The sequence below is a fragment of the Amaranthus tricolor genome, chromosome 14 (assembly GCF_026212465.1).
Source record: "Amaranthus tricolor cultivar Red isolate AtriRed21 chromosome 14, ASM2621246v1, whole genome shotgun sequence".
Lineage (NCBI taxonomy): Eukaryota > Viridiplantae > Streptophyta > Magnoliopsida > Caryophyllales > Amaranthaceae > Amaranthus > Amaranthus tricolor.
The window spans coordinates 4588580-4604416 of record NC_080060.1 but is presented as its reverse complement, the minus strand read 5'-3'; the positions used below and the strand labels follow the sequence as shown (position 1 = coordinate 4604416).

Genomic DNA, 15837 nt, shown 5'->3' with positions numbered 1-15837 from the left:
AAACAAGAAGCAAGTTACTTTATCCGTCAAAGTAACTTTCATATCATTCCACTAGCGAGTGCATGACATTATAGCTCCATTGGTCACTCACATATAGTGCTACATGCTTTATGATATATAGTAAATGTTCGAAAAATTGAAAAAATGTCTTTTTTGAATAAAAATAGCCAAAATCCAAGTTTTGGGCAAACGTTAATCCCAAAATAAGCGTCAATTGCTCATAAGTAGATTCGGTATGTATTCAGAGTTAGTAACAACAAACTTAGCAAGCAGGTCGAAAAAAATCAACATCTTTGTTCACTGTTACTAACAACGAACAAAGATGTTGACTTTATTTTACCAACGTCTCTGTTCACTGTTACTAACAGCGAACAAACACTTGACTTAATTTTAGCTGCTGCCTTTCTTCACTATTATTAACAGAGAGTATATACCAAACCTAGTTTTAAAGGCAATGACGCTTATTTTCATATTAAAGTTTGCACAAAGCTTGAATTTTGACTATTTTTGTTCAAATGGCTCATTTCTTTTCAAATTTTCGTAAATCTTCTTCATGTGGTGGGTTAGGACCCAACTTAGTCGTTAGTAACAGCATAAAATTATTTTGACAGGAAAGAATTGATTTACTTCAATTTGTATGCTTAAACCTATACGCATCATTCGATCATGTTATGCAAGCTGACCTCACTTGACTTTAGATCTTACAATCTTTTGGTAATACAGATCAAGACAGTGAAATAGACTACACAACACTTCAGCAAAGCAATGGCAGAGACGGAAGAGACGATGGGAAGCTTCGAGAACAGAATGCAAGGTAGACCTCTATTTCCCATGTTCCTTATAGTTTGCTCCATATACTCGAATACATGATTGCGTTTTTAGTCAAACCGTGCAAAAAACAAAGGACAGACAAATAGTATAAATAATTTTAAGTAAAAAACTATTGAATTGTGGTAATTCTGATAAGAGATAACCAAGCCAATCTCATTTCTGATCCAGTAGTGCACAGTACTGTAAGTTAATGATCTGAAATAAAATATAAACCATTACCATTCAATCTTCATATATGTACACGAAATACACGTTTTAAAAATGATTCAACATAATGATTCGGGTGAATAAGGGCGTACACAATTACTTGATAGAAGAAAGTCCGATACTCCAGTCTTGCACATATACTACTAGAACACCTGATTTCAAGAGTTCATCTAGGCCATAAACTCTTGAAGTTCATCCAATCTGAACTCAGAAAGACCTGCAACGAAAATAATTCAGCCATCTTTTTTTTTAATATTCCAGTACAAATAAAAATTGCAACGATTACCACTTCTGAAGTTAAGGTCCGATATATCGTCTTTTGCATTATAAGGTCTCTCCCTCCTGTTCTGCTCAACGTCTGCCATCTGTTTACTCTTCAACTGCTCCATTTTCTGGCGAAGTTCAGATCCAACTCTTAACATCTCTGCAGAAGGTAAATGATTCTTTTAAAATTCATGAGCGGGATAGATATAAAAGAGACAGTAACAATAATGATCGCCTACGCTCGAAGCTCTGCATCGTATTACATCATTATATGACCAGATATATTCGATAAAACTTTTGTGACTTGTGTTGAACTAGTCTTCAGATGTGTGACATAGTAGATCTCTTGCTTCTTTGTGATCAATACCAGCCGTAGAGCAAAAAAAACACATCATATTGTATCAGCCGGGTCGTAAAAGTTTTCAAATCTGTTGAGTTGTTACTGTCCGTAGTGTAAAGATTAAAACAGTCGAGTTTTAGTCCGGTTCAAGGAATATCTCATGGTTTTGAATTATATTTTTTGCAGTACAATCACATCACCCTATTATCGCATTATTGAATTTGAAACCGTTACCATTATCACAATAGAAAATGCATATTTGCACTATGGCAGCAACTGGTACGTCACTTATATCTCTCTTAAGGTGTCCAGCCTGACTGGCTTGATTTCGATACTATGTTCTGTAATTAGCTTTTACGTAAATAACACTCACGAGTTTTCCTGTTCCAATCTAAAAACAGCAGAATGTTATCCTGTTTCACCTAGATTGCTTGAAAATTGCAGAATGTTATCCTGCATTCCTGCTTCACCTGCGAGGCTGCGACAATAATCTCTATGGCCCCCATCCCAACTCTAATATTATGGATCAACTTTCTTGTACATGACCATTTGAACACAGAATTACCTCCATAATTTCAGCCTACAAGCACCAAATGCATTATAAACTGGAAGCAGCAAGAAAAAGCACTTTATTACCTTGAAACATATCATGTGCAGAGCATTGGTCATACAGTTGTATTGCCTCATTCACAGATGGGATATGCTGGTTGCTTGTGGAAATTTTTCCTTCTAGATTTTGCAGTTCTTGTTTTAATTCAGCATGCTCTTTCCCAGCCTTGAATCACAGATTGAAGTAGAAGCAGCATAAGACAATGACATCACTGCAATATTGGATATTATACAAACACCAGACCATCAAAAGTTTTCCACCATAATACAATTTTTGCTTACCTTTGCAAGTTTATTCCTCAAAAGCTCAAGTTGTACGCGAATCCGCTCATCGTTAAGATCATCTTGGTTCATTGAGTCATCACCAGATGCTTCATCCTGACGGGAGATAAGAAAGTTATTCTAAAAAAATCTGAGACAAAAAACAGACCTAGACCTAGCTAGAACTAAAAAAAATCTGACACTAAGTTTCCAAAATATGCAAGGCCTCATAGTTGCTGCAGCAGTATGTTAGCCAAATACTTGACAACATTAACAAACATTCAGTAATGAAAAGAGTGCAATTGAGACTACAAAAAGATGGTGCAGAATGATTCAATTCAACTAAAACCAGGTCAGACATAGATAGGGTATATGTCTAAGTGTAAAATGGGTTTTATTTTGTGCAAAATTTTCAGATTCCGACCCAATTTGATGTATCAACTAGTCAATACGACAAACACCTATTATATTAGATTGTCAAGTATCTTTCACAGATACTTTAGATAAACTAAAAAATTGAGTAACATAATGTACTAGCCATACCATAGTTTGAGAAACTACGTCACTAAATTGATCAAGGCACCATCTAAAGACTTGCTAGCAAAGTGTGATCCATTGGTAGACCAGTGACAAATGTAGTCAAAGCTTCGAGTAAAAAACATCACATCAACACAAAAATATGAATGTGTACATGTGGCCAACATTATTGTTCATCCATTGGTCAAGCTTAGTTTTAAAAGGCACAAGACCGTTTTAAAAGGCACAAGACCGCAACAAAGCAGAAAATGGTCATGGAGCCTAAGCGAAAGCACAAGCTTTTCACAGGCAAGTACCTTATGGCTCAAAGCTTATCAAACAATTCTAGAGAATGTGTTATATTTCAAATATTCATATTATGAATGTATCAAACAATTCTAAAACATTTGTTATCATTGTGCTAAGCTACTCGTATAGTGCGAAAATAGCACATGAGGGAACCAAAATTTACATTGTAGAGCAAACCTTCTAATTTTCAAGTCATGGTGATCATGCTTTAAGCAAATTTGAAGAAGAGGGAATTGAGAGAAGAAAAAATTAAGAAAATTATAAGAAAAAAAGTAACAAAAGGCAATAGACAAAGTATTGAAGAAAAGAAAATTTGAAAGAAGAAAATCTATAAGACAAAAGAAGAAAAAAAATCAATGAAGCCATTGGAAGCGTAGAATCTAAAAAAAAAACAAAAAAGATAAAGATTCCACAAGAAAGATTGGAAAAAAACAGATTGTACCTAGTTGTGTGGAGGCCCCGGAAGAAAGGTCTTGCAATTTTTTATTTTGCCCATTTTCTTTTTTCTCTATTCTCTTTTTGTAAACATGAGAAAATATTTCTTCCGTTTTCTTCTTTCTCTTGAAAGAAGACAATTTATTTTCGAATTGTTATACGAAAAATTATTTAAAAAATATATCTCCCATCAAAAACCAAAAGTGCATAAAGCACAAAAGGCTCAAGGAGCAAAGGCCGCATAAAAGCATTATATATCACTAAGCCCAGACCAAAAATGTTTTTTATTTGCAATGTTTGAAACTAACTGGTTGAGTCGTGCAAAAACTAAATAAAATACTTGACAAAAGTCACACCAATCCTAAAGTTGATTGACTAAAAAAATAGGCGTTCAAACATAAATATCTGTTAAAAAACTAATGTCAAACATTCCAATGAAATTCCGTGCAAGCATGATTACATAGAATAATTATGTCCAGTTAAATTGTAGTGTTTTGATTGCAAGCTAGACCTGCGTACAAAACCAGGCGGTAATGTAATCTATAGTTCATAATCAGAGTAATCTCAATAATTACTTCAGTCATGTTCTGATGACTATCTCTGTATGCATGAATTCAGAATGATCAGAAGCTGGAAAATCTGAAGTTTGGGACCATGAAGCATATAAAGTTAGGTCCCTAATTCTGCCCCATTAGATGCCAGTTTCAAACAGCAACCATGGATATGTAAAGGGTATATTCATAAATCATTTCTTAATCAAGTAAACACAATTCAACGAGCTTCCAATTCTTGAGCAAAAAAAGGAGACCCAATTCTATTTGTGGTAAGGACTTTTTCTTGTCTGGTTACAATAGACAATAAATAAAGGAAGTCTAGCGACCATAAGAAATAAGCAAACGATTGATAAGCCTCATCATAAATACACAAGCATTCTCCTGCATAAATTCCCCAAAAGTGCATTCTCAAATGTTGTTGTGCAGCTCTATCCCAAAAGGGCAGGTAGACAAACAAGCCTCCCTCAGGAAAATCATCTTGTCCACATGAATTTAGAAATATACATGCTTCTCTAACAAATAAGCAAGACAACTGAAAATCCATAAAGCCAACCCAGGACTGTATCACCTAATTTCTAACTCCATAGATATAAAGCTTTCTAGTCTCAATTATCCTTCACATAAAATCTACTCAACGCATTCTTGTCTATTGCCATGTGGAATTCTAGGCCTTAATCTCTCATATCCTTCCTCACTCTTGGTGGTTGGCATCCAAGTCATCTTTGTTCTCCTTTATCTTTTGAAGTCTCTATGGTTCTAATTTTCTACCTTTCGTCCTCGTTGTTTCCAACCTTCGTCACACATGCCCCAAGCCCCAAACCAAAAATGATGATTTACCTTCATCTTATCCTGAATATTTGAAACTTCCAACGCTTTATATATGTCCTCTTTCCTAATTTTATCTTTCAATTCATTCGTTGTAACACATGCATTTCATCTAATAATATTTGCTTACTACGATACTTTTAAAAGGCTAACGTCATAACCAATATAATAGGTTATCCGGTAAGATTTTTCCTTTAGCTTTAGAGGAACTCCTCAATCACATAAATCTCGGTTACACTTCTTTTACTTGAACCAACCACTATGCGTCATATCTTGGTCAATATTTTGGTTTCCTAGGAAGATTGACCCCACATACTTGAAACCTTCAAGCAATTTCTAATCATACCACACCTTTACGTGGCTCCTTGGTATTAAAAGAATTCTCCACCCCATATAACTCATATGGATCCTAAAACTAAAGAAATTATATCTCCCCTTAAGTTTTTTCAACAAGCTTTTAACTTCCTATCTTTATTTTTCTCATTAAACCAAACAAGGGAAATAATCTTCAATGTGTTCGCAACCGGAAAATATATTTTGTCAAACCACATTGACTAAGTAAGAGTTTAGAGTTTAGACGCTAAAAAAAATTGGGAACTAATCAAAAAGAGTAATATTGAGGCAATCAACAACAATGATATGTAGTAATAAACCCCAAAATTTAATTAATCATGACCTATGCATAAAAGATCAATCTACGTTAGCAATCTAGATAGAATATGATGCCTACTTAATTAGTACACCAAGTAAACAAGACTATCACATACATACCAAGAGCAATTAAATGTCTCGAATTGCATTTTATGGTTCTATACTTCTATTCAATAGGAAACAAAGGAGCAACATTCACGAATAAGTGATAGAAAATTGATTAAAAATGCTACATTATGTCCAAGTCCCCATTCAAGAATTAAGAGGTTTAGAGTTTTAAATTTTGACAGATCATCTATTCTACAACTCTCTACTCTCTCCTATGCTCTATTCTATAATATGAAGTATATAAAGTGCATCGAAAAAGGGGCTATTGGTAGAATGATTATGAAATTGTGGATAAAGTTGACAAGTTCTAAAACATCTTTCAAAGATTCACCTTTTACCCAGAACAGCCAAATTGCCCTTCCATGAGTACCATAGCAGCAAGAAAAATCCAATTATCTACCCAATTTCCATAGTGCCCCCTGATATCTCATAAAGCAAAGACTACTTAGTTTCTTCGGCAGTTAATGCTTCCAAGATTCATTAAATTTATATTTTTTGAAATAATAATAATTTAAGCAAATCAACCCTCAAAACCTCCTCCTTAATCACAACTCACAAACAATGAATACTTGTGTAATAAGGTATTCCCTTTTAATAACTCATAGACAACCAAAGATTTAACTTATGTGGAAAAATTTTGTGCCTTCATTATTGTCACTCCCCTTATAGAACTCGGAGTCCAAGATTCATCAAAACTCCTCAAGCTATGTTACTTGAACTCAGCAACTGATGTCAGATATTAGTACGTGTCCAAGTGTCGGATGCGTCTAAATATTCAATTTTACGCCTAAAATAAAGTGTCTAAGTGTTATACTAATGTCCAAGCATCAAGGATAAAACACGGGTACGTGAAGCAAAATGAAGAGTCTGAGTAACATAGTCCTCAAGTACCTGCATTACATCCTAGACACTCCATCATGCGTGAAGGCTCTTTTTGAGCCAGCATCTTGGAAATTTTCGATGCCAAAAATCAATATAATACAACTGGCTTAAAATATTGTAGTTTAACAGAGTGTGCACATAAATTGAAGCTCCAAACGCAGAATTGATAGCAATTGGGAATATGCAACACCGACTAAGTCTAAAGAAAAGCAATAGATTCAAGTGAACCATGAGAAAGGATCAAGAAGACAGAACCTAAAAGGTGGAGTGTAATTAAAACATATTGAAAAGAAGAAATCAATTAAAAAAAAAGCTTCTGATCAAGAAAGCTACCTGAGAAGGTAAGCAAAAGCCAGTCGGAACAGTGAAGCAGTGACGAAGGCAGTATTTCTCCCACAAACTAAGTCTCTTGTCCAAAGATGCTTGAATTGTACCATGAATGTAATCAATACCCTAGAGTTTCATAAAAAGAATATATATTTAGATAAAACAAAACAGACCGAACAATTATGCAGTGTGCCAACAACGAAACCCTTCACGAGACAGCCCTTCAAAAATCAGGATAATAATTATAAGTTGTAACTATACCCGACAAAGAAAGACCGAACCATAATGTCTATCAACCATAGTCCCAGAAGATGCATGTTAGACAAACATGGCATTACAAATAGATCATCACTCAATTCCTAAGTTGCCCTAGCCTTTGGTCCACAAAAGGTACTGCAAGTAATTCCAGCATAGTGGTGAAAAGCATATAATTTTTTTAGGACTCATTTCCAATTCTATTCAAAGTGACAACTGTTAAACTAGCCAGATTCTGCTTCAAATAGTTCTATTAATATATTTTTCTGGCACCCAACTTACCATTGTATTTTAAACCATGAAACAGGAAGATTATCATCAGGTCAGATAATTGGATGGAAAGACATGTCGTACTCCACTAAATCAGGATCAAATTACCCAATTTTCACCCAATGAATACATAATCTACCCAAATGACACCATTAAGTTCATCAAAATACGAAATACATACCCTAAAACCTAGGGTTTATAAGTACAATCGAAACAAGCAATAACCTTGAGGAGCACTTAGAAATTACTTGCACAACTACTTCCTCAGCAAAATAAACTGTCAAGAACTTCTAAAAATTTCCATATATTTAAAACAGAGATAAGTGCAAAAAATATAATAACCTTTCTAAGGTCTTGAGATCTATCGGTGCCATCAATTTTCAATAATTTCGAAGCTTCTCTGAAAAGTCATATTACAAATTAGGAATTTAGGGAAAAAATTGCTCGCAAAATTTGCTTAAAATAATTGCAGAAAGAACAAACAAAAGAGAGATTTACAAATGAAAGTAACGGAAAGCATCGTCCACGACATCATCGACAAGATTGAGGGTTTCATTGATGAAGAGCTGAGGTTCAAAATTCAAAGACTTGAAGACTGCCATGCTTTCACTGTCCTCCATTTTCGCAGGTTCTGCGCTATCTTTTAGACAAAAGTGTAAATTAGATTGCCTAATGTACACTAAATGGTCTCATTATGATGCTGCGGATTAATTTATTTTCGCGCCAATACCATTCTAAATCATATTTTGAAATGTTTGGTTTATCCGAATTGGTCCACTACTAGTTCGGTTTGATGTTTGGGTTGGACACTTGGATGTGTATGGCAACGGTTGATAGCTAGTTGATTTGATTAATTGATTTTGTTAATTAGTTTAACTAAATAACTTATTCGTAATAATAAGCTGAGCTAATTCACCGAATATTAACATTAGATACTTTGACCAGTCAACTTTCTATTTATATCAAAGTAAGCTAAGATTATCTAATGAGATATTTTGCCAAATACCCACATATATCTCAAAATAAAAATAATTGTTAATTTGTGAAATATCTCAAATACAATCAAAATATAAAATAAAAGTATTTAAAGTTTTAGATTTTTGAAACTCAAAAGGATACCTATTCAGAATTCAAAAAATAATCAATTTAGGTCCAATTTTTTAGGGTTTTCTTTAATAGGATGTTCAATGCGGACAATATTCGATTATGGCTTAAAAATTGTATCATAACATTTGGTTGAAGTCAAATATGAATTACTTAACAACACTTACATCTTAAATTCTGAACAAATCAATTAATTTGTATTTAACTAGGGTAAAAAATCATAAATTTATTAAAACCCTTGTGAGAGTACAAATATTTTCAAAAATCACAATACAGCGTTAAATAACAAATGCCTTTACTTTTTATTTTTTTGAAAATTATACTGATAATTAAAATACGTGTATTTATGTCATTTTATATTATGGTATGATTTTTTTTAGATCTCAAGTATGGTATTAATATATTGTTTTAATGTTATTTTGTAAATTTTTAAAAACATTGTGCTATCACTAACATTTCAGCAAATTTCGGTGTTAATATGTAAAATATCTCAAAATAAGATGGTTGAGGAATAGATTGTGCTTTGACTTTAAATTTTTCTATTTCAACAAGTCAATCCTCTACACCAGGTCCATTGATAATCACGTTGATTATTATTAATTTGCAAGCATTGCACATTCATTTAACTCCCTTTTTATTTTAAGTTAGATTATCTATAGGTATAATTATAAAGAAAATTAAAATGTAATCTCACATTTACTTTGTTTCATAATAAAAATTTCACATTCTGATTAATATTTAAAAATCACACATTTGAGTAATTTATCCATCGCTAGTACTTTTTGATTATTTTACCTGTTAATATCAATTTTTTGTAGCATTCATTGATGCAAATATAACGTGCAGTAAAATAGAGTCTACGTGCAACAATACAAACTTAATGATACAACAAAAACAATCGACAAAAACTTTTGATGAATAAACAATATAAAATGAGATTTTTATATTCTAATAAAATTCGAGATAATTTATCTCATAAAGGTGGGATATTTAAATTTTAATTTTCTCAATTATTAGCAAGTAACAATATTCCATATCCATATTGGTTTAGTTATCCAACCATCGGTCATCCTTCAACTTAAATCTCCGACCCGAGCCACCATTTGATTTATAACTTCATATTGGTTACAATAACTCGTATGATCGTATCCATATCGAGGCAACCAAAAATAGAACAAATACAAAGAAAAGATTTAGCCAACTTGTGAGTTATGACAATACATGGAAAGTATAGTCTAGGAATATATAATTAAAATACTATTGACATTATTACTAATTAAAATTGCTTACGTGTCACAACCTCAACAAAAATTTTTCCTCCAACACTCAATTATGATGTCATTGTTTTTATGACTACTTTTTTTATCTTTGACTTTATTACATCATTTAATGTAATAGAAAATCACATATATTATTTCTTTTTTCAATTATTTATAAAATCTTATTTATTTATTTATTAAATGAGTATATCATTTTGTGTATTGGATATTTTGAGATGTTAAAACATAATATACCATAATTCTAATATAATTTAGATTGTGACTATTATTATGTAAGTCAATTATATTTTTCATGACAAAAACTATTTTTTTCGTTTAAACTTTTTATAAAATAATTTACATATTTTTGGGTTAAATTTGATTTTGAAATGTGTTATCAATAGTTGTAATACTTTATATAAATTAATGTAATTTATGTCGAAGAATTTAATAAAACCGTAAATCACACGAGCATTATCTAGTTAGCATATATGACAAAATCCAGTAAACCAGGCACGTAGCTTGCAATTCTCAATTTCAAGGGCAAATTTCTCCACTAACAAGCAACTTTCTCAACAACTCTATAGGAAAATAACGCAGATCATATATCATAGGAATGTAGCCTATTCTGATCCTAGTAATATCACGAAAACGCACTTGACTTTCTCATTTTAAACTCACGTATTCTCCAACTGTCTGAAAAATTGAATTCTACCGTCTGCATAGCCTTTCATGTTGGAACCGATTATTGTATAATAGGACATGACATCTCACTTCTCTATGGTGACCTAAAGGCTTCACCAGCATAACGTACACTACCAAGTTCCTCTTCGATGCGCAAAAGCTGCATTCAAGGGCAGAACAATAAAAAATTCGTCCTAATGTGATTTTTGAGGCGATATATCAATTACTTGTAACATTTCATAAATACGTAAAAGCTGTAGTATTGTTTAAAATAGCCTGTAACACACATTCAAGAATGGCAAGTAGAAAGCCGACAAACAATTACCTGGTTGTATTTGGCTAACCTCTCACTGCGACAAGGAGCACCTGTCTTGATCTGGAAATATAATGACAAAATTTCAATTTCTAGCTTTATAAGACAGTGGATCTTTTTAAAAAAATAGGATAAAGGAAAATACTGTGTTCTACCTGTCCACTGGCCAAGCCAACAGAAAGGTCAGCAATAAAATTGTCCTCAGTTTCACCACTCCGGTGGCTGACCATAACACCCCATCCGGCAGTTTTGGAGTCCAGGGCAGCTTGAATGGATTCACTTACAGAACCAATTTGATTAACCTGAAATTCATAAGCTCACAAAGGCTTCACCAAGTGTTCAAGAAAACTAGAATCATTCATTTACAAGGTTGAGAGAAAACAATCATCATATTTCCTAGTTCAATCATCAATGTCCTATATGATAAATATCCAAGACTAAGAGGTACTACGACTAACATTGCTCTCCTCTTCATGGACTTGAGTCTACAATTCCATAACAAAGTTTGCCATGCTATTGATGTAAAGCAAATTTCGTCATACTTTTTTCCTCAGATAGGAAGATTATATGATTATGTAATACTGAAAAAAATAATGATAGACGATTACCTTCAACAGCAAAGCGTTACAAGCTTCTTTCTCAATCCCTTCGGCTATTCTCTTTGGGTTAGTGACCAAAAGATCATCTCCTACCAGTTGGATGTCTACTGAAGATTGTAGTGAAGCCCATGAACTCCAGTCATCTTGGTCAAATGGATCTTCAATTGAAACAATGGGAAAATCTCTGACAAACTCTGTGTAAAGGTCACAAAGCCCTTTAGCCGTATGCACATGAGATCCATCATTTGGCTGTTTCTTGAAATCCAAATCATAATTCCCATCCTCGGTATAAAACTCAGAAGCTGCTACATCCATCCCAATTTTGATCTGCATGATTCACAATACACTCATAAGCACCTCTTGAAAGAGACATATACAACGAAAGAGCTTATAGTAGCACTAAGTAATGCCATCTTACTTTGCCAGTGTACCCAGCCTTTTCAATTGCTTCCATAAGTAATACAAGTCCCTCACGGTTATCTTGGACATTTGGTGCAAAACCTCCTTCATCTCCTACATTGCAAGCATCTTGTCCATACTTTGCTTTAATAATGCTCTTCAGTATGTGATATACTGCATTATAACTGCTTGTTAGTACAATAAGATTGAAACAACTGTCAAAAAATGTCTAAAAGACTTTAAATAACAGATGACACAACAATCAAAGCTCTAACTGCAGTCCGAGTATGCTAATCACCTAAACAACAATGGGAAGCAAGAAAAGGTGCACACGAATTTTAGTGGACAAGATACACCGCACTGGATGATAATATAGCACAGTTGGAGCATGGTAATGAAAGGGGGAATAATGCTAACCTTCACTACCCATACGAAGCGCTTCTGCAAAAGATGATGCACCAACTGGTAAAATCATGAATTCTTGCATGGCCAAGTTATTGCCAGCATGGCTCCCTCCATTAATCACATTGAATGCTGGAACAGGCATAACAAGTTCCTTGGTTCCTGATATTTCCTGAATGTGCTTGTACAAAGGTATCCCCTTTGCCCCTGCGCCAGCTCTACATACACTTAGAGATACACCCAAAATAGCATTTGCTCCGAATTTTGACTTGTTTGGAGTTCCATCAAGCTCTAACATGAGGGCATCAACATTAGCTTGATCTCTGAAAGAAAGCTAGCGAAAATCAGATTTCCCCTCAACATAAGTCATACTCACAAGGTAATTTTGAACACAGAGAGAACAAAGTAAACAAAAAAAAAGAGCAATATACTGTTGTGCTCCTACATTCACGTTGCATTGTTTTCCTTTTAAATTCTCATTGAGCATAGGTTACCCGGTTAAGGAACACTATATTAATACTCTCCTTGTCCCTTTGCTAGTTTGCTCTTGCAACCCTATGTATTTACGAAGGATCCTGTTACTTTATACACTATACACTTAGATATTTGGACAAAGTCAAAGTCAGATATCGGAGTTGGGTTGGAGTCGGATTACTGGAATTTTCTGAGATACACCTCTAATCCGACTCCCGTCTGAAGTCATTATATCATCCAACTCTGAGTGGAATTTGTTTTCCATGGATTCGAATCAGATTTTTTCCTGGGGTTGACTCCAATTAGATTCAGATTCGGATCAAATTGTCATCCCTAAATTTGACACTAATACCAAGTAATACGAAATAACCAACTGCAAATTTTTAAGATAGTTTGCACCTCTGCACTAATCCCTCTTTTTTGTTTGAAATTGCTATACTAGACTTTATAAATCTCACGGTGATCTGCAAGTAATCTCAGTGGGATAAAGAATTTACTTCTACAGTTCCAAACACTAAGGGGTGTATGGCGGCAGTTGGCCTTTTTAGCCAACTAAAAGGTCGTCCGCAAACACTCTCTAGTCTATATAAGACATTATACGTACCAAAAAATAATAGAAAAACAAAAAAAGTACACTTGACATTTCATTCTTGCTAGCCCTACAGACTAGAGTATAATTCCAAATCTCTGATTTCGCTATCAAATGATTCAACGTACTACAAGTTTCACATGATATTGCAATTACGCTCAATGATATCGATACATCAGGAGTCAACTATGAGAAAAATAGATTCATCAGACAACAAAACAGCTTATACAAATTACAAATATCATACTTCTATCATCCATCAAAAACGCACTTCAATAAGCCATAAAATAAATAAACAAACAAATACTAGAAAATCACCTAGCATCGACGCCAACAAGTTTAGGGCCTAAAACCTCATTGATATTTCTCACAGCATGAAGAACACCTTTCCCACCATAAACAGATTTATCACCATCACGAAGCTCAAGTGCTTCATAGATCCCAGTAGAAGCACCACTAGGAACTGCCGAACGGTACAGACTGCCGTCGCCGGTGAATAGGTCGACTTCAACGGTAGGATTTCCACGGCTGTCGATGATCTGTCTCGCCTTTATTGATTCAACGGCGTGATCTTTGATAAGTTTCAACGGAGTTGGAGTGGCGGAGGTTGTGGCGGCTGCTTTGATGGAGAAAGAGAGTGAAGAAGGAGGTGAAATGGTAGTTGAAGGAATAGGAAGAAGTGTTGAGATGAAGGGTTTTGGGAGGAGAGAGGTCGCCATTTTTGAGAATGGTGAGTTTATCGTCTCTTTGGGATGACCGTCGAAGGAAGAGAAAATGGTGGTAGTAGACTGGTAGTGGGTTAGTGGAAGCCTGGTAGCTGGTAGGTATTTTTCTTTTTGAAATAACGGGTGGGTGGTTTTAGACTTTTAGTCTACGTTAGTTGAATTCACTATTCACCGTCTAATATTGTCTAATATTGCTTAGTTGTTTGAAGAACTTAATAATGATGTCATTGTTATTATGATTAATATTTATATCTTTAATTTTATTACTTTTGAATAATTATGACTATAATATTATTCATATTGATTAATTTTAAAGTCAAATGTATTATAAAACTATGTATTTTATTTCATTTTTTTAATTATTTGTAAAATCTTATCCAAAATTTTTTTATTAAATGAGAATTATTTAAGTGTATTGAATATTTTGAGATAATTAAAAGATAATATACTTTTATTATGATTGTTTTAATTTATACTATTATTGGTTACTTAAATGCAATGCTTAATTCTAATATGATTTAAGTTGTGACTATTTTTAATGCAACTCGTTTATATTTTTTATGACAAACAAATTATTCTTTTAGTTTAAACTTTTATAAAATAATTTTACATTGAAATTTATGTTAAACTTGATTTTGAAGTGTGTTATTAATAGTTGTAATACTTTATATAAATTATATAATCATATTTTTTGTCTTTTGTTGTGATTTATTTGTTATGAACTAAATTTTCAAAATTATCTACACACACAATGCAAAGTAAAATACAAATCAAACAATTTATGTAATGTATATATACAACTATTTAGAGTGAAATGAGATATAACTATGATGTATAATTTATTTCTTAAAATTATAATTTTTTTAATGATACAAATATATCGAGAAATTTAATAAAGTCGTGCATCGCACGGGCACTATCTAGTACAATACTATAAAAACTGAAAATAACTCCAAATAACGATTTTATAGAGTTTGCCAAATGAAGTTTTTTTATAGATTCAAATGTGATTGACTGATATTTAAAAGACTTTATTACATTAATTATGACTTTAAGTATTAAAGATAAGTTTTCAAAAATATTTTATTAGATGAAATCATATAATTGTACACTACTATTAATGAACAGGAAAATTGCAAATGACGTTTTATAGAACTTTAAGTAAAAGCATTTTTACAACTTAAAATATGATTGTGGGACATTCAAATCATGTTGATTATAATATATAATTGCATTTTTCTTTAAAATTTTATTTATATATATTTCCATTCTAACAAACTTCGTGCATTGCAAGAGTTTATATATTAGTTTGATATAATAATAGTGTGTTTTCTTTAAGAAACTATAGATATTTGATAATAAATAAAGATAATGATTAAATTGTATGGATAAAATTAATATAGAGTTACAGTATAGAGATGAGAATTGAGATTAACATAAAGTTAATTGATCCATTTTTTTAAATATAATGTAAAGTGAAAGAGACAACTTAAAATAAAAACTAGCACTAAATGAGATTGATTTTCGGAGGGCTATTCAAGGAGTCAACGAGTGATTTGCGCATGGAGGGAATGTTTACCAATGGGAGCATTAACGTTAATAAATCTAGTCTAATTTGTTTAAATTAACGATGCTGATATAAATA

General features: G+C 32.9%; 2 protein-coding genes across 5 annotated transcripts; both read right to left on the bottom strand.

Annotated features, from left to right (window-relative positions):
* Positions 1-668: 668 nt before the first annotated feature.
* Positions 669-8328, bottom strand: LOC130800433 (protein MIS12 homolog). 4 transcript variants are annotated; one of them, XR_009039415.1, is made up of 8 exons: positions 8143-8328; positions 7987-8044; positions 7126-7245; positions 2534-2629; positions 2279-2417; positions 1325-1462; positions 1139-1255; positions 669-1026 (listed from the first exon to the last, which is right to left on the bottom strand). XR_009039415.1 is itself a non-coding variant. In XM_057663950.1 (7 exons), exons 1-7 carry the CDS (start codon positions 8262-8264, stop codon positions 1209-1211), a joined length of 720 nt encoding a protein of 239 aa, XP_057519933.1. In that variant the 5' UTR covers positions 8265-8328; the 3' UTR covers positions 669-1208. The 4 variants fall into 4 exon arrangements, 1 of the variants encoding a protein (XP_057519933.1); XR_009039416.1 differs by having other exon boundaries at positions 1131-1255; positions 1328-1462; XR_009039414.1 differs by having other exon boundaries at positions 1131-1255; positions 8143-8327.
* A 2132-nt stretch (positions 8329-10460) lies between these two features.
* On the bottom strand, positions 10461-14332 carry LOC130800432 (enolase 1, chloroplastic). The gene is made up of 7 exons (XM_057663949.1): positions 13786-14332; positions 12420-12727; positions 12022-12176; positions 11613-11930; positions 11160-11306; positions 11017-11067; positions 10461-10851 (listed from the first exon to the last, which is right to left on the bottom strand). Exons 1-7 carry the CDS (start codon positions 14184-14186, stop codon positions 10786-10788), a joined length of 1446 nt encoding a protein of 481 aa, XP_057519932.1. The 5' UTR covers positions 14187-14332; the 3' UTR covers positions 10461-10785.
* Between the last annotated feature and the right edge of the window lie 1505 nt (positions 14333-15837).

Bases quoted from the DNA above. Each gene is read 5' to 3' on its own strand.
- LOC130800432 (XM_057663949.1), bottom strand. From the start codon at position 14,186: ATGGCGACCTCTCTCCTCCCAAAACCCTTCATCTCAACACTTCTTCCT. The intron at 11,068-11,159 runs GTAGAACACAGT...TTATATTTCCAG, and splicing joins TTGGCTTGGCCAGTGGACAG to ATCAAGACAGGTGCTCCTTG. The intron at 10,852-11,016 runs GTAATTGTTTGT...CCTTGAATGCAG, and splicing joins GGTTAGCCAAATACAACCAG to CTTTTGCGCATCGAAGAGGA.
- LOC130800433 (XM_057663950.1), bottom strand. From the start codon at position 8,264: ATGGAGGACAGTGAAAGCATGGCAGTCTTCAAGTCTTTGAATTTTGAA. The intron at 2,418-2,533 runs GTAAGCAAAAAT...CTGTGATTCAAG, and splicing joins TGAGGAATAAACTTGCAAAG to GCTGGGAAAGAGCATGCTGA. The intron at 1,463-2,278 runs GTAATAAAGTGC...TACCTTCTGCAG, and splicing joins TGCACATGATATGTTTCAAG to AGATGTTAAGAGTTGGATCT.